The sequence below is a fragment of the Mytilus trossulus genome, chromosome 6 (genome assembly GCF_036588685.1).
Source record: "Mytilus trossulus isolate FHL-02 chromosome 6, PNRI_Mtr1.1.1.hap1, whole genome shotgun sequence".
Lineage (NCBI taxonomy): Eukaryota > Metazoa > Mollusca > Bivalvia > Mytilida > Mytilidae > Mytilus > Mytilus trossulus.
Genome location: NC_086378.1, coordinates 39,425,795 through 39,448,875, shown reverse-complemented (window position 1 = coordinate 39,448,875; position 23,081 = coordinate 39,425,795). Strand labels below are relative to the sequence as shown.

At 32.8% G+C, this 23,081-nt stretch overlaps 1 protein-coding gene across 3 annotated transcripts; it reads right to left on the bottom strand.

Annotated features, from left to right (window-relative positions):
- Positions 1-666: 666 nt before the first annotated feature.
- LOC134721335 (uncharacterized) lies at positions 667-23,081 on the bottom strand. Of its 3 annotated transcripts, none has more exons than XM_063584263.1 (5): positions 22,666-23,081; positions 13,095-13,218; positions 5,464-6,681; positions 4,004-4,120; positions 667-1,147 (listed from the first exon to the last, which is right to left on the bottom strand). In XM_063584263.1, the coding sequence occupies exons 1-5, from the start codon at positions 22,999-23,001 to the stop codon at positions 1,038-1,040; spliced, it is 1,905 nt and encodes a 634-aa protein (XP_063440333.1). In that variant the 5' UTR covers positions 23,002-23,081; the 3' UTR covers positions 667-1,037. The 3 variants fall into 3 exon arrangements, with proteins under 3 accessions (XP_063440333.1, XP_063440334.1, XP_063440335.1); XM_063584264.1 differs by lacking the exon at positions 22,666-23,081 and adding an exon at positions 22,320-22,391; XM_063584265.1 differs by lacking the exon at positions 22,666-23,081 and adding an exon at positions 22,323-22,375.

Genomic DNA, 23,081 nt, shown 5'->3' with positions numbered 1-23,081 from the left:
CTAATAGTTGAAGAGGTTGGAAGCAGCATACTAAAGTCTCAATTTTTAATTATGTCAATGCAAGAGAAAAATATCATTATAGATTTAAAAGCATTAATATAAAATGATACATGTACCTTTTGAAAATTTAGAATACACTTAAAAATATGCTAGATCTGACCTATATTCCTTTATTATGCTTTTCACAGAATTTAATTGACAACCTCGTACTTGGTAAAACTGTTTAGACTGAATTTTCAAGACTACAAATGCATTATAAGAGTTATAAATGATACTAATACATGGGATGTTAATTACTATTGAAATAAAATTTTAACATGTGTATGAGACACATATAACTAGTCCTCATAAGTAAAGTTTTAAAAACAATAAAAAGAACAATAGTATCCAAGGAAATATCAGAAAATCTGTAAAATGTAGCATGCCAATTATAAAACAAAACTGCCACAATTCTTTATATTAAAACTACTGTTGATACGCATGTATTTCCTTGATGAATTCTTCTTTCAAAAGGTTTTTCCTTATTTGAATGTGTATGCCAGGCAGGAAATTAACTTTAAAGTGAAAGTATGATAAGGCTACTTTTTTTGCCCCTTTAATTTGAAATCAAAAAGCGTTACAAACACATAAAAAAAAAAGGAATCAGACGTTCACAAAAGTCTGGAAGATAATATATTTGAATTTATTATAAATGATTAACTGACAAATTGACAAACAAATAGTTGAAGGCACAATAGTCCGTCACATTTTTTCTTCAGTGAATTGGTAATGATAAATCTTTCTAGACCAGTTTAAAAACATATATGTCCGTAATGGTTCATTAATACACATGGATACCACAGGGCTGTCAAGTAGGCTTCTTGGTTCTACTGCTCTGTGAAGTACAATCAAATATCTACTATTCCATATGAGACACCAGTTTAATATTAGGTTTAAATTGTCAAAGATACAATAAAGTCTTAACAAAAGTGACTAACATGTGACTTCTTGCATAACTTATCACTACACAAGCATGAAGCAACATTGACTATATCTTGTCATGTTGTCAATTTCTTTCTCTTCTTTCTATTCCTCTTGAAAGATTTAGCAGCACACATGTCCAAGTAGACTTTGTTCTTCTTTATCAAGGACTCCATATATGTTATTTCTACAAAATAAAGATTACTTTTATTTGTAACTCATTTTGTTACTGCCTATTACTCAATGCTGGTGTGCTCTTAAACTTGTAGATAAAGATGGAGCTTATTACATATATTTTGAAAGATTGTGTATTTTGGGAATTGTCCTGTTTCCCTTTTTTGGTCAATAACAAAATTGCTGTTTCTGTAAAAATATTTGTTTGTATCTAGCACAAAATTGTCCTCAAAATGTCCCTCCTAGTATAAACTAGAGGCTCTAAAGAGCCTGTGTCGCTCACCTTGGTCTATGTGAATATTAAACAAAGGACGCAGATGGATTCATGACAAAATTGTGTTTTGGTGATGGTGATGAGTTTGTACATCTTAATTTACTAAACATTCTTGCTGCTTACAATTATATAATTAACTTGGCCCAGTAGTTTCAGAGGAGAAGATTTTTGTAAAAGATTACTAAGATTTACGAAAAAATGGTTAAAAATTGATTATTACGGGAAATAACTCCTAAAGGGGTCAACTGACAATTTCAGTCATGTTTACTTACTTGTAGATCTTACTTTGCCGACATTTATTGTTTTTTACAGTTTATCTCTATCTATAATAATATTCAAGATAATAACCCATAAAAGCAAAATTTCCTTAAAATTACCAATTCAGGGGCAGCAACCCAAGAACAGGTTGTCCAATTCATCTGAAAATTTCAGGGCAGGTAGATTTTGACTTGATAAACAATGTGACTTCATGTCAGATTTGATTTAAATGCTTTGGTTTTTGAGTTATAAGCCAAAAACTGAATTTTACCCCTCTATTCTATTTTTAGCCGTGGCCGCCATCTTGGTTTGTTGGCTTGGTCACGCCACACATTTTCAAAACTATATACCCAAATGATGATTGTGGCCAACTTTGGTTTAATTTAACCATGTAGTTTCAGAGGAGAAGATTTTTGTAAAAGATCATGGAGATTTACGAAAATGGTTAAAAATTGACTATAAAGAGCAATAACTCCTAAAGGGGTCAACTGACCATTTTGGTCCTATTGACTTATTTGTAAATCTTACTTTGCTGAACATTTTAGCTGTTTACAGTTTATCTCTATCCATAATAATATTCAAGATAATATCCAAAAACAGCAAAATTTCCTTAAAATTACCAATTCAGGGGCAGCAACCCAACAATGTCTGATTCATCTTAAAATTTCAGGGCAGATAGATCTTGACCAGATTAACAATTTTACCCCACGTCAGATTTGCTCTAAATGCTTTGGTTTTTGAGTAACAACCAAAAAATGCATTTAACCTCCATGTTCTATTTTTAGCCGTGGCGCCCATCTTGGTTGGTTGGCCGGGTCAAAAAACACATTATTTAAACTAGTTACATCAATGATGATTGTGGCCAAGTTTGGATTAATTTGGCCCGGTAGTTTCAGAAAGGAAGATTTTTGTAAAAGATCATGGAGATTTACGAAAAATGGTTAAAAATTGACTATAAAGGGCAATAACTCCTAAAGGGGTCAACTGACCATTTTGGTCATGTTGACTTATTTGTAAATCTTACTTTGCTAAGTAAAATGACAATGATACATAAATTAACAAAGGACTACTGACGTGCAACTCCAGACCTCAATTAAACAGTAACCTGTATTAACTGGTTTTAGTCAGCAACAGATTGGAAAAAAAACATTACTTAACGCTGAATGTGACCTTTCTAATAAGACTTATCACAGGATTTGTACCTTTATCAGCAACACAAACAATGTGATAATGCAACATGTGAAGCAGAATCTGTTCACCATTCAAGGGCACCTGAGATCCCCCCTAGTTTTTGTTGGGTTTTATGTTGCTGTGTGCGTATGATATTTGCGCCGATTTTTTAAATTGTCATTCTTTCATTTGAGCCGATTTTATATATGCTTCTAATTACAGTTCAAGACAGACGAGTAAATACTTATACAACCATACATTGAAGGTATATTGGTAAAATTTTATTATAAACATTGTTCACCTAAGTTTAGGTTTAGACCTACAATGTGTGTTTGAATGTGAACTCCAGAAATGCCTGCATCAGTAAGTAAACCAGAGAAAGAAAAGATGGACTTTGTTAATGACAATAGAGTATAATCAGAGTGTTTTTTGTCTTCGGTTTTTACTTTTTTGATTTTAAAGTTAATTTAATAAATATATCCTCCTTGACATCCTACTCCCATCTTCTTATAGTGAGCAACAGTCATATATATATTATGAATTATAATTCATATCAATTGTACATCTGGCCAATAATGATATTTGAAAAATAACATTCACCTGTAATTTACCTGTAAAAAAATCATTGAAAAATGAAAGAAAAAATCGGTGCAAATGAAAAACGCCAGGTGCTATCTTTAGTATACACCTAATCACTATTTATTCAATTCCGGATAAGTTCTAAAATTACACAACTTTTTCATCCAGTTGAAGCTAACTGGGAACCTGTTTAAACAATTCACCATGCATGATACTTTTTTAAAAGACCTGTTTAAACTACCGTAAATACTTCAAACAAAATATTTTTTTTCTTCAATTTTAATTTCGGAAAAATTGGATCATACTATATCAAAGTTTCTTGATGATCACTTTCTAAACAGCTCACTATACTGATGACCTCCATTTTTCGGCCGGTGACCTATACAGGAAGTTGTATAAATGACTGTTTTTCCCGGAATGGACTAAATAGCGATAAGGTGTATTCTTTGCTGTGTTCTGTGTTCCATTGTTTTCTTTTTTGCTACAGCTTTGTCAATTTTTGACATAATAGCTAAAATACAGTCATAAAATATTAATTATTTGTATTATTTTTATAATAACATGTCTATTTTGAAAATAGTTAATTACTTCTCTTTAATCTATCATGGGCAAGTAACTCTTGCATAAGACTTCTCATCATATCAATTCTTATGTCCTTCATAACTATTATCATTCTACTGAAAATATTCTTCTCTTGACATATCTCTGAAAAATATATTAATACAACATAGTTTAAACAAGTGAAACTGCGAGCTACTGCTCACTGATGATACCCCCGCCCCAAGTGGATAATATAAATACTGTAAAAATAAACAAGTGTTCGGTAAACAGGAATTTGTCCAGTGATGAATCTGAAAACACATCACACGGTATAGCTGACTTATATAAATCCTGAAACCAAATTTCAGAAACCTTTGTATTGTAGTTCCTGAGAAAAATGTGACGAAAATTTTCAACTTGGCTATCATGTGTAAAATCATACAAGTGTTCAGTTAACAGGAAGTTGTCAAGTGATCAATCTGAAAACACATCACACGGTATAGCTGACTTAGATAAACCCTGAAACCAAATTTCAGAAATCCTTGTATTGTAGTTCCTGAGAAAAATGTGACGAAAATTTTCAACTTGGCTATCATGTGTAAAATCATACAAGTGTTCGGTAAACAGGAAGTTGTCAAGTGATCAATCTGAAAACGCATCACACTGTATGGTTGACATATATGAATATTGATACCAAATTACAGAAAGGGTGGATGTGTAGTTCCTGAGAAAAATGTGACGAAAGTTTCATGGGATGGACTGACTGACGGATGGATTGACGGACTGACAGACAGAGGTAAAACAGTATACCCCCCTTTTTGAAAGCGGGGGTATAATATAATAAGTATATATTAATACAGGCATTTTGTAAAATGACTGAATTTAAAAACAATTCATTAAATACATGGAAAATGTTGAAGTTTTACTCTATATATAAAATCCTTGAATCTTAGGCATTTTAGAAAATCTCGCAAATGCCTAACTTTAGAAAATGACTAAAAACATATTTTCTTTTTACCCAGTGTAAATCTAATTAGGTTTCTGCAAGTGAAATTGATCAGAATTAAGTGGAAAAATTCAAAACTTATGTTAGATTATGGGTAGAAACTTTGTCCTGCAACAGGCTATCTAAGAATAAAAAAACCAAAAAAAACAACAACATTGATGTTGATTAGGTTGTTCTATAACTACCCAGTAGGTGAAAAGTTCAAATAAATGGATGTGAAAGACTTAGTCCAGTCCAACCAAGTTTGAACCTCAAATTAATTGCAAAAGAAAATGTGTTACTTCTTATCTATAGCATTCAGCACCAAATATACACAGAAAAAGTCCTATGAAATCTAACTTTAGGAAAACTAAAATTTTGCATTTTTAATTTCTTATGGAAATTTACATTGGAAAGGGAGATAACTCTTTTTTGTCAGTTTTTGGTAGATTTTCTTAAAATTCATGAATCATGTAAAATATGATACTTTGATGTGGTTATAAGTTTGAATTTGACTACATACCACGATAGAAGTACCAGATATGTGAGTAAGGAGGGTCTGTGACTGGATAATAAGATGGAACAAATGGATTTTGTCCCTCACTAAAAATATTAGCATCCATTCGATCCATGACAGTTTCGAAGTCTTCTGTTCCCAAACTACATAAAGCTTTTAGACAACTTTTGTACATTCCACTATTCTTTACATACTCCAAAGCTTGGAAACTGTCATCAGACCAGTCTTCATCTAATTCTATACTTTGACTTTGAGAATTGTTGTCATTAAGGTTATTGTTTTCATCTGTTTTCTTATCATCTACGATAATAACATCATCATTTTCACTTTTGTTCATGTTTTCCTCATTTGCTGTTTTTTTGTCAGTACATGTATTTACTTTCCCTTCTGTACTTATTTTTACAATTTTAGTTTTTTTCTGGGGTGGCTCATCTTTTGAAGGTGAGTGAGATATTTCCTTTGACTGAACTTGTAGTTTCTGTTTAAATGTTAGTTTCAAGGAGGAACGGCCTTTCTCTAAAGGTACATTTATCCCCATGTTTGGTTGATGTGTAGTTTCATCATTCAATTTTGATGAAATTGAAACTTTATTCATATCAGTTTGACTATTTTTTGCCATACTTTGCAAAAGAGTTGAAAATTGCATTTGTGATAAGTTTATAGTCTTTGTAATGTTCCCAGATACATTAACATTAGAGGCAACCTTCCCAGTAGTACCACTAACTCCTGGTGCTGATGAAACATTCACTACTGGTATACACAATGATTTTGTGTTACCTGTCTGGCCAGTTGTTGTTGTGTTCTGTGACATGGTTCCCTGTTGACTCACAACTGGAAGCAGCAATCCTAACTGGTACTGACCAGTATTTGTTCCATTTTTAAGTACAGACACTGGAAATGGACCAATTGAAATAATCTCTGATTTATTTGATGTTGCATTGGAGGCTGTGACTGTTGTTGATTTTTGTGTCATCTGCACCAAAGAGGGCAATTTGTTTACTGGTATTTTTTTCTTCTTTTTCAGTTTAACTTTATTTTTTGGCTTTTTAGCTTTGCCATTAATATCTGTACTGGAAGTGGAAGGTTCATATGCTTGACTGTTTTCATTTGTTTCCCCTTGAATTTGTTTGGTAACATCCTGTTCATTTTCGATTTGACCACTAACTGTTGTTTCTCCCATTGCCAAACATTTTCTTGTGAATCTTTTTACTGTTTCTTCATATTCTTCAAAGAAATAAAAAATAAAAAAATCTATAAGGTGGCATTTAAATATTCAATACAAATATTAAACCCTTATATTATTCTTAAATAAACATGCAGTTAAACATATTCTTATAATTAAACATTGGATGTAGCTAGCACCTCTCCTGATTAGCAGAAAGTTTTTTTTATCATCCCATAGACATCAATGTGCCATGTAACTGTAAGTTAACATATCAACGTCTCCTTAAAAATTGAATTTAGAATTAAATTATAAGGACCAAGTAGTTTTTTTTCGGTCTGTTCAAACTAACCTAAAACATGGGAAGCACACCTTTTTAATATCAAACTACACAGGTTATTCAGAGTGCATCACATTTTCATGTTAATTCTTCATAGACAGAGACAATATTACAGTCATTACTTATATATATTAACAAGAATATGTCCAAAGTGCACAGATTCCCCACTTGCACTATCATTTTCCATGATCAATGGACCATGAAATTGGGTAAAAAATCTAATTTGGCATTAAAATTAGAAAGATCATACCATAGGAAATATGTGTACTAAGTTTCAAGTTATTGGACTTCAACTTCATAAAAAAAAAAACTACCTTGACTAAACTTTAACCTGAAACACCCACTTATATTTTCTATGTTCAGTGGACCGTGAAATTGGAGTCAACAGTCTAATTTGGCTTAAAATTAGAAAGATCATATCATAAGCAACAAATGTACTAAGGAAAGGGAATTGTGCCTGCGGGAAGGATTGTGCCTGATATTCATATGATGAAATCATAATCTTTCAATCAGTTTAACTGAAGTCTGGAGCTGGCATGTCAGTTAACTGCTAGTACATGTAGTCTGTTGTTATTTAAGTATTATTGTCATTTTGTTTATTTTCTTTGGTTACATCTTCTGACATCAGACTCGGACTTCTCTTGAATTGAATTTTAAATGTGCGTATTGTTATGCATTTACTTTTCTACATTGGCTAGAGGTATAGGGGGAGGGTTGAGATCTCATAAACATGCGCCTGTCCCAAGTAAGGAGCCTCTGGCCTTTGTTAGTCTTGTATTTTTTTTATTTTAGCTTCTTGTATACAATTTGGAAATTAGTATGGCGTTCATTATCACTGAACTAGTATATATTTGTTTAGGGGCCAGCTGAAGGACACCTCCGGGTGTGGGAATTTCTCGCTACATTGAAGACCTGTTGGTGACCTTCTGCTGTTATTTTTTATATGGTGCGGTTGTTGTCTCTTTGACACATTCCCCATTTCCATTCTCAATTTTAAGTTTCAAGTTGATTGGACTTCAGCTTCATCAAAAACTACCTTGACCAAAAACTTTAACATGAAACTCGGACAAATTATCATTTTCTATGATCAGTGGACTGTAAAATTGGGGTCAAAAGTCTAATTTGGCTTTAAAATTAGAAAATTCATATCATAAGCAACAAGTGTACTAAGTTTCAAGTTGATTGGACTACAGCCTCATCAAAAACTACCTTGACCAAACACTTTAACCTGAAGCGGACAGACAGACGGATGCACAGACCAGAAAACATAATGCCCCTCTACTATCATAGGTGGGGCATAAAAATGTAAAGTGGGACATGAAATCATATAAAACCAGATGATCCCCAGAGTGCAGCTTTATACGACCGCAGAGGTCGAAACCTGAACGGTTGGGGCAAGTATGGACACAACATTGAAGCTGGATTCAGCTCTGAATTTGGATTGTGATTTTAAAATAGTTGAAACAGCAAAGGTTTCTGACACAGAATGAATGTGGTCTAATGAACTTAATTTTTTTTTTGCTTTTGAGCATTTCACTTTGCTGTTGAATATTAATCCTTTCAACAACAAAAAAATGTTAAGAAGTTTTCTTTTTATTTCCAAAATCTGAAATTAGAAAAATTGAACGCCAACCCCCCAATTTTTTGTTCACCTCCACCTTTCCCTTATTCCAAAACTGATCTCAATTCAAATTTTTAATGGAGTTTGCAACAATAACTACTCATAAATACATCATAAAATATTAAAATATTAAATGGCATAGTCATGGTTAAAATTAATATAAATAAATAGTAAACTTCTAAAAAAAATAATGGGGAATGTGTCTAAAGGGACACAGATGATGCCCCCACTAGCATATAACTCAAGAACTGTAAAAGTGAAGCTGCCAAAAATTGAACTTGAACTGAGTTTAGAGGTAATAAGCATTATATACACATTTCATTAAATTTAGTTGAGACAAACGTAAGTTAAGAGAACAGGAACGAACAAATTCTTCATTTTTTCCACTTGTAAAGGGGCATAACCCTAGAATGGTAATCAAAGTGCTTGTAATCTCTTGGTTAAGATTGTTTTAATTTATTAGTTGGTAGTAAAAGTGAATATTGCATTGTATATTGTATATAGCATTGATTTTAGGTGATTCAACAACCATTCTGGACAAAGAAAGATAACTCTAATTTATTGTCTTGAAACTCCAAAAATGCTTCTTTTTGGCCCCTTAGTCCAAGACTGTTTGCTCCATAATCCTTAAAATACATCCCAACCTTCTACTCATGGTATTAAACATTGTGGTACAATTTCAGAACAATTGAAATACTTATACAAAATTGTCCTGATTCTAGATAAATGCTTGTTTGGTCCCTTTGGGCCCCTAATTTCTAAATCTTAGGGACCATAACCCCCAAAAGTCGGACGAAGCTGACAACGTAGCCGCCGTGGACGTGATACCAATATATGACTGCAAGAATTTTGCAATCGTATAAAAAGAAGATGTGGTATGATTGTCAATAACACAACTTTCCACAGAAGACCAAAGGTTATGAATGATACCAACAATAGGTCATCGTTAGATCTTCAACAATGAGCAAAGCTCATACTATTCAGCGTAGTATAAAAGACCCTAGAATGACAAAATGTAAAGAATTGAAATCTAAAGATAAAATCAAGAGTCAGATTGACTGGTATGATTAAAACAATATATGCATAAAAAAATATGATGACAGCAATTTAAAAGCTCCTGACTTAAGAAAGGCACAAACAGAATGTGGCAGGTTAAATAGGGTTCATGCAGGGTGCTGTAGCTTCTGTTGTCATAAGATATTATAAGTAATTTCTAGTAACAAGATGGTATTTCATGATTCCCTGTTTATGAATGTGCTATATGAAATTTGTGATGACACTCTGAATCAACAACATGTTTGAGAGCACTCATCCTTTCCCTTAACCTTGGACAGTGGTGTGACAGCACAGCATAAGATCAAACTATAAAATTCATTTGAATGGTTAGACTCATCATATATGCACTAATAATCATATCCATAAGTCTGACCTAACCCTTAACCCTTTAACATCAAAAGAGTTAACTTTTCTCAGTACCCAAAAATAAACGCTGTCCAATTTCAATCAATTGTGTCAGTGATTTTAACAAAAGCTCATACAAAGGGCAACTTAGACTCATAGTCATCTGAGAGATAAATGGTTGAAGTTCCAAGAAAATATGATTTAAAGAAAAAAAAAACCTTGGTCACATGGTATTTTTCAAAAACTCATATGACTTGCTGAAAAAAAGTGGAGAAATGTTCAATTCAAGGTGGAAAAGTGGTACTACAGGCATTTTATTTTTTGACAAAATAGAAAATAGTTTTAGTGTAAAAACAAAGCTCAAAGCCTTTGGGAGATGTGCAAACTTTCTAAAGAAAGATGAAAAACATGCCTGATGCGTCCAAAAATCAGCATATATTTTTTAGTTTTCTAGTTATTACGAATCAAATGAAAGTTTTCCACAGAGTCATCTCCTCTTAGTCAAGATATTTAAACTTTTGTATGTTCTTTTGTGACGTTTGTATCATACACCCATAACTTTGCATAAGTTTGTAAGCTTGAAGATTAAATTACCAATATAAAAATTGTTAAATGAAATATTTCAAACAAACAACTGAAAATTTATAAATAGTCTGTACCTATGCAATAAGCCCTCGTTTTTCAATGGCATTTTCCAAATTTCCAGACCTTTAGCTTAATAGGACCTATATGCACCTGGAAGTACACAACTAATTCATGGTCCCATTGCTTTCTATGTTAAATTCCTCCGTTTCAAGCAGGCACACCTCTTTTATTTTAAGTTCAAATAAAGTGGCAATCATTGCATTTCAAAGCAACACTTTATGGTGTATTGTACTGAAAAAATCAACATACCTTGCATGGCATATAAGAAAGAACTGGTTCCCGGAACTTCAGATGTACCAAAACAGGTACTTCAGATCTGACAAACAGATAAAATGTACCCTCTTTTTAAAATTTGGTGCAGTTTTTTTAATATTCAAAACTAAAAGTCCAAAAGTGTTCTACAATGATCACCAGTCCTTCAGCTTTCATTTGATACCAAAAATAATTAAATATTCTACATATTTTGAAAGTTACACTCATGCGTAGGAACTAGTTTGTGTTAAATATGTACTACTTTCTGGTATGTGCTTTCTGGCCAGGCCTGAATTAGTGGTGTTACACCTATAACAGAACCAAACTTGCTATATGGACTTGTTCATTACTTTTTTTCATTCTATGATCTATTTCAAGCAATAAAAAAACATATAAAGCTTTAGTCCAAAGACTATTTTATTACTTCAAAGCTCAAATTGGACTGGTAGTAACATATGGGTAATTCAAAGAAATCTGCATATGTATATTACCAGTGGCCAATATACTTTTTTTATTCTCAATATCACTGTTTTATTTATTAATTTCTATTAGGAAAGCTATGCGCTTACTAGTTGTCATATCTTTATCAGAGGTTCTTCATTAAATAAAAATATATTAGTCCAAATTTAAGACATAAATGAGAAATTATCCCCCCTTTTTTCTTGAAATTCAAAAAAGGCTTTTTTTTGTATGAACCATAAATTATGTGGTAAAACATAAGATTAATAACAGCAATTTATATATCCCTAAGCTAGATAACTTGCTAAACTGGTTCAAAATTGCATGCACAGTGAGATTTTAGAATTCTTATATGAGTATATACCATTTGCCTAGATTGTAAAAGGCTACCATAAGAAAAACAAAAAATCTTGAAAAATCAGAAAATTATTTTGACCAAGAGCTATTCTGTTCCATATACAAGTCATAAAATACATGTTTTATGGATTTCAATCAGAAAAAAATGCAAAAATAAGAACTTGGAGTCAAGTCCTAACTGCATGCATGTTGTATGACCATAAAAGGCTAACATACTTGAGTATGCCAATTTAAGACCTTAAATTTCCCATAAGCAGGTTGGTTGACCAAAAAAAGATGATTAAACATGATTACTAACATCATATTTGACTTATTTTCATTGGAATAGGTACAACTTCTAAAAATTGGATTTCTGGTGATTCTCAGTAATAGGAAGTACACCACTAATTCATGGTCCCATTGCTTTCTATGTTAAATTCCTCCGTTTCAAGCAGGCACACCTCTTTTATTTTAAGTTCAAATAAAGTGGCAATCATTGCATTTCAAAGCAACACTTTATGGTGTCTTGTACTGAAAAAATCAACATACCTTGCATGGCATATAAGAAAGAACTGGTTCCCGGAACTTCAGATGTACCAAAACAGGTACTTCAGATCTGACAAACAGACAAAATGTACCCTCTTTTTAAAATTTGGTGCAGTTTTTTTAATATTCAAAACTAAAAGTCCAAAAGTGTTCTACAATGATCACCAGTCCTTCAGCTTTCATTTGATACCAAAAATAATTAAATATTCTACATATTTTGAAAGTTACACTCATGCGTAGGAACTAGTTTGTGTTAAATATGTACTACTTTCTGGTATGTGCTTTCTGGCCGGGCCTGAATTAGTGGTGTTACACCACCTGTCCTATTGCAAATTTGTTTTTGTCCTGATCATGCATCAACTGTTTGCCACTGGACATTTAGCAATCAATCAATCAATAAACCAGTTTTCAGTATTACTTCGAGTACTCTCAAATCTTTGTGTAACAAGTACAAAGGAACACAATTATTCATACTCTTCTGCAGATATGGATTTTACAGCCCAGGGTATAAGAAAATATGAATTTCTTGAATTGTCATATCCCATGGTACTACATTAATTCATAAGTCAGATGTTAAAGTTATTGTAAAACTATCTATAATTTTTCTACTTTTCTTCATGTATATTATTATGATAAAAATCTTATCTTTGAAGTACACAAAATTTTGCACCTAAAAATTCTTTAAACTTTTTTCCACCTTAAATAATCATGATTCCCTGCTGTAAAGTGTGCCTACAGTTTTTGAGATGCCCCTGGAAAATGCCTGTAAGCTATAGTGATATCAAATTTGCAAACTCATCATATCTTTATAAAATACAGAATATGAGATTCTAACAATCAATTTGCAGCTTTATCCTTTCTATAACTTCGTTCACCTCTTTTCCTCTTTTTTTTCTTTTTTTTCCAACATAGTCCAGAGTTGCATGATTTAACAACAGCTTCTATAAGTTTCTTGCTCATGCCATAAGTTCTCCGACCAATAGTGTAGTTTTCTGATAGCTGAAAAATAAATAACGATCTGTTAAATGTTTATTGTTATTAAAAAAATGGAGGTTTTTAACTTTCTACACAGGAACTAAATGCTCTAGGTTGGATATATTTGTTGAAATTGTATTTCCTTCAGCTGATTTTGATGAGATAAACGAGCCTCTGGCCTTTGTTAGTCTTGTATTATTTTAAGTTTCGTTTCTTGTATACAATTTGGAAATTAGTATCATTATTACTGAACTAGTATATATTTGTTTAGGGGCCAGCTGAAGGACGCCTCCGGGTGTGGAAATTTCTCGCTACATTGAAGACCTGTTGGTGACCTTCTGTTGTTTTTTCTATGCTCGGGTTGTTGTCTCTTTGACACATTCCCCATTTCCATTCTCAATTTTACCATTCATTGACATCAGCCTTTTGAGAATATGGTGTGTACAGTAGGGAAATCTAGTGACAATTATTAACTACCCTGTAAACAATGAAAACACTTGTGTCCCATATTAGCAAAGACACTATCAATTATTTATTTACAGAAAAACATTCTGGAAAATAGCAAAAATAAGTGTATCTGGAGGACCAACTTCGATTTTTTTTCTGTCTGTATTCATCTCTCAGACTCTGGAACATGCTATCTATTCGTATATATACAGCTATGTCAGCCAAAGTCAGGGAAAATTTCAAAGCAATCGATTGATATGCAGCAAAGATTGGCACTTTTTAAATAAGTTACTTAAATCAAATTAATCACACCTTATCTGCATGTTAAGGGACGACATCAAAAGTTCAATGAAGGATAAAAAACTTAATTCACATAGTTTTTTCACTGACCCCCCTACCCCCCTCTTAACTTAATTTGGGACAAATTGATTGACCCATATGGATATATGTAAAAATCAATGTCGGATAACCAAATCTTTCAGCAGTTCGACCCCCCACCCCCAAACTATTTGAATGAAGTTTTTTTATCTTACATTGATCTTTTGATTTGGACCAGTGTCATATGGTATTTTGAACCCCATGGTAAAATGACCCCGGGGTCAAAATACCGCTATGGTAAATTGAACCCCCCCCCATGGTAAATTGAACCCCCCTGTATGGAAAATTGAACCCCCATGGTAAATTGAACCCCCCTGTTTTTTTCATTCTAGATGATTAATAAAACATTTAACATTATATAAAAGCTAATCAAATATTAATCAAAGTGATGGATATCACTCATGGAAAGATTAGAATAGTTTGAATTATTTCATATTAAGGTATGGTGGGGGAAAATGAACATTTATATAGCACTATTGCTGAAAATTGTATTTACAGCAGGTCTTTAGAAGGAAACTTGCTTTTCCATTGTGAGGATAAAATGAGCTCAAATTAAATAATATGAGTCTCTAAATTTGCACAATTTTATTTAAACTGCAGTTTATATCTAATCGAAATTATGTTGCCGGTTCTGAACATGTTTTAAAAAAACAAAAAAATGCAAAAATTCTTCTAGTAAATGTTATCAACTATCCTTGTAAGACATAAATTTAGACCAACAGCTAAAAGCTTTAAAGTGCCAACAAATATAATCTAAAAATGTTGTTTTGGGGTATTTTGTAAGTTGGGACATAGGTTATATATGGCATTGAAGATTACAAGTTGTAGAGTGCCTTTTGATCAAATTTTTAAGTATTTTTCAACACAGGGCATTTTCAATATTATTTTTCAACATAAAAAACTTATTTTATTGAAATGTGGATTCTTTAAAATTTCTTGATTGCAAAAATATATATTTACTTCTAATAAAAATTCAAATGACTAAAATAGACATAATGATTGATGGGAAATAAACTAATAAACAATGGTTTGATATAATTAAAAGTTTATAAATTTTAAAACTGTTTCAAGCCAATTCCTGATAAAAAAAAGTGAACTAATCTTAATTGTTGATTAATTACAGATGATTATTGGAAATTTATCAAGTAAATTATAGGCCATACTTGAATACCTTTTATATATTCATATTTATATTCATATTTCATTTTTTTAAGATCTTGTTAATCCATTAATCATTTATCTTTCAGATATAATTTACAGAATCACTTTATGTAATGTAGATCAAAAGTAATTGGCAATAAATAAATCTATCATCCTTATAAATATCAAACATCTAATATACACATTTGTGTATTCAATAATGAGGTCAAATACTTGTGTATTTAGAATTAGATGCATATTGGAGTGATCTGTATAATTATGTAAGACTGAAGTTGATAGGTGATGTGGTCAATTTTATTGGCAGTTTAGGAGGTGGGGCATTGTAATTAAAGGTCCACCTTGTCTCTGATTGTTTAGTGATAATGCCAGTTGTCAATCATACTAGTGGAATCAATACCCACTTACATAATCAAAATGTTTTTAAAAAAGACTACACATCAACACACCTTAATTACATACATTCTTGAATGAACTGCTCCAATAATATACCCAGTTTTTTTCAGTTTATTTGTGTATTATGTGCACATTCATGAGAACCATAGGGAACTATATTTTAGTGTGAATATATTTAGTAACAGTAGCTAACCTGTCCTGTTGTTAGGGAGGGTGGTGCCTAAGTAAAGATTTAGAACAAGTTCTAATCTTTCCAAAAATCATTAATGCAAGAAGGGGAGGTCAATTTTCAATGATTGGTTAAAAGAAAAATATTTGCTTGGTATAAGTGCTCTAGATCTGAAGTCTTAACCAACAAAATTTCATTAAACAAACTTCTTAAAGCATTATAACTAGACAATGTAGCTTGGACGCTTTAATTCTTTGAAATTTAAAATATTTATATAGAATGGTAGACTTAAGTTTTAATTCTCAATGGTAAAAAAGGAGGAGGGGGTCAAATTACCATGGCTCAGTTAATCTAAAAAGTAAAATTTTCAAAACATCTTTTCAAGCTAATAAAATAAATGCAAACTACTTATTGGAGTATAATAAATATGTAAAGGAGTTACAGTAGCAAGGTATTTTAACATTAAAGGTCTTTAGATGTATAGTAGGGGGTTCAATATACCATGGTAGGGGGGTCAAAATGACATGGCTAAGTAACATTTTCAAAATATCTTTTCCATCATGTTAAATACATACAAACTACTTATTGGAGTATTGAAACTATGTTAAGGAGTTAGAAAAACTTGGATTTTTAAAATTCAAGGTCTATAGGAGGGGGTTCAATAAACCTTGGAAAAAGGGGAGGGGGTCAAAATACAATGGAATTTTTTTCTTTCTTCAAAATATCTTTTCAAGCATGTTAAATGCATTCAAACTACAAATTGGAGTATTATAACTATGTTACGGAGTTAGAATAGCTAGAATTTTTGAAATTGAAGGTCTATGGTAGGGGGTTCAATATACCGCAGGGGATAAAAATACCATGGCTAAGTAAAATTTTCAAAATATCTTTTCCAGTATGTTAAATACATACAAACTACTTATTAGAGTATTATAACTATGTTAAGGAGTTAGAATAGCTTGAATTTTAGAAATTCAAGGTATATAGTACGGGTTCACTATTCCATGGAAATTTTCTTTTCTTCAAAATATCTTTTCCAGCATGTTTAATGCATACAAACTATTTATTGGAGTATTATTACTATGTTAAGGATTAAGAATAGCTGGAATTTTTTTTAATTGAAGGTCTATAGATGGGGGTTCAATATACCGCAGGGGGGTCACTATACCGCAGAGGGGTCAAAATACCATTGAAATTATTATTTTTCAAAATATCTTTTACATTATGTTAAATACATACAAACTACTTATTTCAGTATTATTACTATGTTCAGGATAGATAATAGCTGGATTTTTTTTAATTGAAGGTCTATGGTAGGGGGTTCAATATACCGCAGGGGTCAAAATACCATGGCTAAGTAAAATTTTCAAAATATCTTTCCAGTAGAATAGCTTGGATTTTTTTAATTGAAGGTCTATAGTAGGGGGTTCAATATATTATACCCCAGGGGGGGTCAAAATACCATGGCTTAGTAAAATTTTCAAAATATCTTTTCCAGTATGTTAAGTACATACAAACTATTTATTGGAGTATTATTACTATGTTAAGGAGTTATAGTCCGGCGGCTTTGTGAAAAATTGTGCACAACCTGTTACAAGCATGAAATTTGGCAAAGACCTTCCTCAACTATTATTCTTTTATTTCAGATAGGGAGGCATTTGAAAAAAATGTCTCACTTCCGGTAAAATCCAAAATGGCGGACGTCATACTTAAATCAGCCCAATATCGAAGGCTAGCGTGTAAAAATGTCCTATTATCATGCTACTATCATAATATTTGGTACAGACCTTTGTGTTTTACTACTTTTGGATAAATTGAATAGATTAGATGTCTTTAGAAACCCCACTTCCGGTTAAAATCCAATATGGCGGACATTGTACTTAAATAAGCTTATTTTTTAGGGAGGGTCATTAAAATGTGTTTCAATGTATTGCTACTATAATTACATTGTGTATGAACCTTTCTTTGGTGCTTCTGATGGAGACAAGTATAAGACTTATGTCTTAAAAACCCTTACTTCCGGAAGTATCCAAAATGGAGGATAGAGAAATATCATTTTTTTATTCAAATTTTCAACTTTTTCCAAAATGTAAAGAAAATGAATTTATTTTGTGCTGGTCATTAAACTTTTGGCTTGAAGTTATACCCAAAACCACTTATTCTAGCATGTTGTAAATGCTAAGATATAAAGTTGACACTTCCGGTAAAACTATGACGTAAATTTCAAAGATGAGTCCTCAATCTATTTCTTCGATGTAGAGTTTTGGATAGATTGATTTAAACAAAATAAAATCACTATAGTACTAAAAAATATTTAAAATAACTACTATTTGGCCAAGAATACATGCTTATTCACAGTCACCACCACATGCACACAAGGCAGTGCACGGGGTACCCGATTTTCCACATTAAAAATAACCGCGGCATCCTTTCTTACATCCATAATGTACAAGCTTCTGAAAAAATGATGAGGTCTCAGAAAGAGTTTTTTTTAAAAGGAACCCTCTTTGTTCCCTCGCAATCCATTAGTGACAAGACTAGTAGGTAGCATAAGAGTCAATCCAAAGATCGTCTCACTAAACACCTGCATTAGTATATTACACGTTTTACATGCTTGAAAAGACTAGAACAAGTCGTGGGAAAAGCCTCACTTAAAATGAGTTTTCCCTTTTGTGCAAAAATTGACTTTCTTGCTTCGTTAATCATGTTAGATCTGATAAGTTTGTACAGTACAACCCCGGTGAATTAGGCTGATTTATCATCATTCTTTATGTTAAAATCACATCTTCAAATACCATCAATGTCTCCAACGCAGTCTTTTTTTTTTCCTTTTTCAAGCAAAGAGAGAACAGTATCACAACCCATTATAAGGTATGGGTCAGAAATAAAAGTGTGTGATCACTCATTGCCTAGTGCATTTGAAAGGCCATTGATAGATATTAATCCAATGATTTTTGCCTCCCCAAATACAATCCATAGTTCGTCTGCCCCTATGTCACGGAATAGCGAAATAGTATTGACAGCATCATCAGTGACTTTTAATCATGACTCGTTTAAGTGCGTGTTTCACTGCATCAGACACATGCACCATGATTTAAGTGTCAGTCTCTTTATGTGAACATGGTGCTACACTTAAAATACATCACGTGGTGAATAAGATATAATATCCTGAGCATTTGTTGCTACGACTACCATACTCATTAAAGACTTATTCCACTCTTGTTACAGTCTCAATGTATTTTATTAAGGTAAGGACATAATATCCAATCATCATACTCGGTAGGAAACACCTTGAAACTGTAACAACAGTGGATGTAGTGTTTGATGTGAACATAGACAATACTGGTAGATTGAAAGCTGCTAAAAGAAGCAAGGGCAACATTTAGGAGAAAGGGAATACACAGACGAACCCAGGATTAAAAACATCCTCAAAATTGGGAAAGTTTCCTGGAAATGACGACAGTAAAAAAGAACTTTTAAGTTTTCATTCATAGGAGCTTGCTCAATACAATTTTGAGTACAAGGTAGTTGAAGCAACAAATGCTCAGGATGTTCAGTGTTATCCACCACTTGATGATGTTTCAAGTTTAGCCCCATGTTTACACGGAGAGACTAACACTAGAATCAAGATAGATGTGTCTGATGTAGTGAAACATAGACTTGACTGAGTCATGACTCAAACAGTCGATACTGATGTCATTGCTGTTTCGCTATTCCGTGACATAGGGGCAGACAAACTTTGGTTGTTTGCATTTGGAAGGGGAAAAGTATAAGATATATATCAATCAATGACCTTTCAAATGCACTAGGCATTAAAAGATAACACGTTTGCTGGAGAAGGCACTGCATTGGTGACATTAATGGAGTTTGAAGATGTGACTATAGCATTTAGAATGATGATTGACCAATTTATGGATGTGAGAAACAATACCACAGTCTTTGTAAATGTTGGAAATCAGCTCTCCGATTGTGAATTGCGGCCTACTGAGTATGCTGATTGGGTATTATGTCCTTACCTAAATAAAATACCTTGAAACTGAAATACGAGTGGATGAAGTCTTGGATGCGTATGGTAGTTATAGCAACAAATGGTCAGGATATTCTATCTTATCAACCAGTAAGGTATTTCAAGTTCAGCACCAAGTTCACATTTAGAGACAGACACTAAAATCATGGTGCATGTGTCTGATGCAGTGAAACACGCACTTAAACGAGTCATGATTCGAACAGTCGTTAATGATGATGTTGTCACTACTGTTTTGCTATTCCGTGACATAGCGGTAGACGAACTATGGATTGTGTTTCGCAGGGCAACAGACTTTGGATTAATATCTATCAATGGCCTTTCAAATGGCACTAGGCAATGAGTGATCTGAGTGATCTGAAACACTTATTGTTATCCATGTCTTTACCTGTTGTGATATGATTCTCATTTTGCTTGAAAGGGGGGAAAAGACTATGTGGGAGACATTGATTGCATTTGAAGATGTGACTTTAACAAAAAGAATGATGATTAATCAGACTAAATCACCGGGTTTTTACTGTAAGATCGCACAAACTTAACAGATGGGTATAACATGGTTAACGAAGCAAGAAAATAACTATTTGCGCAACAGGGACGGCTTTTTGAGGCTATTCCCTCAACTTGGTCTAGTCTTTTCTAGCATGTAAATCATGCAATATACTTAGGTAGGTGTTTAGGGAGACGAGCTTGGGATTGGCTCTTATGCTACCCACTCCAGGCGGGGACAAAGAGGATAAATTTTGAAAAACTCTTTTTGAGGCCTCATCATTTTGTCAAAAGCTTATACATTGTGGATGTAAGAAAGGATACCGCGGTTATTTTTAATGTGGAAAATCGGGTACCCCGTGCACTGCGATGTGTGCATGTCATGGTGACTGTGAATAAATAGGTATTCATGGCCAAATAGTAATAATTTTAAATAATTTTTAGTACTATAGTGATTTTATTTTGTTTTAATCAATCTATCCAAAACTCTACATCGAAGAAATAGATTGAGGACTCATCTTTGAAATTTACGTCATATTTTTAACCGGAAGTGTCAACTTTATATCTAGATATTTACAACATGCTAGAATTAGTGGTTTTGAGGATAATTTGAAGCCAAAAGTTTAATGACCAGCTCAAAATAAAATCATCTTTACATTTTGAAAAAAATGAAAATTTGAATAAAAAATTGATATTTCTCTGTCCGCCATTTTGGATATTACCGGAAGAAAGGGTTTTTAAGACATATGTCTTATGCATTGTCTCCATCAGAAACACCAAAGAAAGGTTCATACACAATGTAATGATAGTAGCAATAGGTTTAAACACATTTCAGTTACCCTCCCTAAAAAATAAGCTTATTTAAGTACAATGTCAGCCATATTGGATTTTAACCGGAAGTGGGGTTTCTGAAGACATCTAATCTATTTAATTTATCCAAAAGTAGTAAAAAACAAAGGTCTGTACCAAATATTATGATAGAAGCATGATAATAACACATGTTTACACGCTAGCCTTCGATGTTGGGCTGATTTTAGTATTACGTCCGCCATTTTGGATTTTACCGGAAGTGAGACATTTTTTTCAAATGCCTCCCTATCTGAAATAAAAGAGTAATAGTTGAGGAAGGTCTATGCCAAATTTCATGCTTGTAACAGGATGTGCACAATTCGTCTGAAATATGCTTTTAGCCGCCGGACTATTAGAATAGCTTGGATTTTTGAAATTCAAGGTCTATAATTAGGGGGTTTAATATACCATGGTAGGGGGGTCAAAATACTGTGCAAAATATTTTTTTCCCTCATATCTTTTCCAGCATGTTAAATACATACAAACTACGTATTGAAGTATTATTACTATGTTAAGGAGTTAGAATAGCTAGATTTTTTTTGAAATTTAAGGTCTATGGTAGGGGGTTCAATATACCATGGTAGGGGGGGGGGGGGTAAAAAAAACCATGGAAATTATTTTTTTTAAATATCTTTTCCAGTATGTTAAATACATACAAACTACTTGTTATTCATTAATTTTATAAGCTGACACATTATTTTTTGACTTTTTATCAAGATTTTACTTCAATTAATAGAAGAAACAACCATGAAAATTTCAATTGACCAGTATTTGCCAGTATTGACCACTTGGGGAGTATTGTCCGGGGCGGTAAATACCACTGGTAAATAACGGGGGTGGTATTTACCGCCCAACCTTGTTTTTGGCTATTATCATGTCAAGTATTATTGCACAATTAAACTTTTGTTCATAATTCCCTTAAAATAAGATAAAGGGGACCTATATGAACAAATTTAACTGAGAACAAAACTAGGGGTAGGTCACTGTAGGTGTTAATATAAGAAAGTTTTCTAAAATTTTGTTGCTTTTTCGTGTCAAGTTTGACATATATATTGATAAAAAATAATCTTTAGCTTGAAAGACCTATACATATATGATCATATATATTGTTTGCTTTATAAAAAAAACCCACACATTTCAGCTAAAAGATGGATTTTTTTTGGGGGGAAAAAATTGTAATTCAAAACACTATAACTGAAAATCTATTAAAATTTTAACCACCGAATTCATGATTTTTGGCAATAAGGTTGCAGGAAGCTCCAATGGCGGATCCAGACATTTTCTGGCCCACTGACTGACCAAGGGCCCTGCTCCCGTCATGCTTAAGTTATTCACTATATAATTTAAAAAAAAATCCCCATAAATCCGCCTCTGAGCTCGACATAGGGATTGTGATCCAGCGGATTTGTACATATATTTCTTGTCTGTAGAAAACATGAAAAGATGTGGCGAAAATGAGCACCTCACTCTAACATGCCGTCTGCTGTGACCCCATTTGTCGCAGGAAAAGGAAAAAATAAAATAGCCTTCCAAGTTCAAAGACGTCATATTTTGCTATGTATACCCTTTTAAGTGTTTCCGAAAAATGCAAATGTTCATCCTCTTTCTCTCCTTTATGTGCTCTTTGTATTGTTGAAATGAATTCTTCTACAGGAATGACATTTTTTCCGGTAATGTGTATAAGCATATTCTCGTTGTTCAATGAGAGACGTTTACATGCCGTCTTCAATCGCACTAACGGGCCATCCGAACTACTGTCCCATCCAAAATTGGCATTTAACAACGAGTGTCTATCAGGATTTTCCTTTGTTTGTAAATAGTTTGTAACAATTTCTAACTGCTGACGTGTAAATTTTCCTCCTCTTTTAGAAAACCTCCGACACCCTGGATGTGACGACATTTTCAGGCACGCTGACGTAAACTTAAAAAATGATTGTCGCAAAAGACGTACAGTGATAAGCACACGCGATTATCTTCCCC

Excerpts from the sequence above, each read along its gene's own strand:
- LOC134721335 (XM_063584263.1), bottom strand. The coding sequence starts at position 23,001 with ATGTCGTCACATCCAGGGTGTCGGAGGTTTTCTAAAAGAGGAGGAAAA. Across the intron at positions 4,121-5,463 it reads TATCTGGTACTTCTATCGTG|AGATATGTCAAGAGAAGAAT; the intron begins GTATGTAGTCAA and ends TATATTTTTCAG. Across the intron at positions 1,148-4,003 it reads CCATGATAGATTAAAGAGAA|AAATAACATATATGGAGTCC; the intron begins GTAATTAACTAT and ends TTTATTTTGTAG.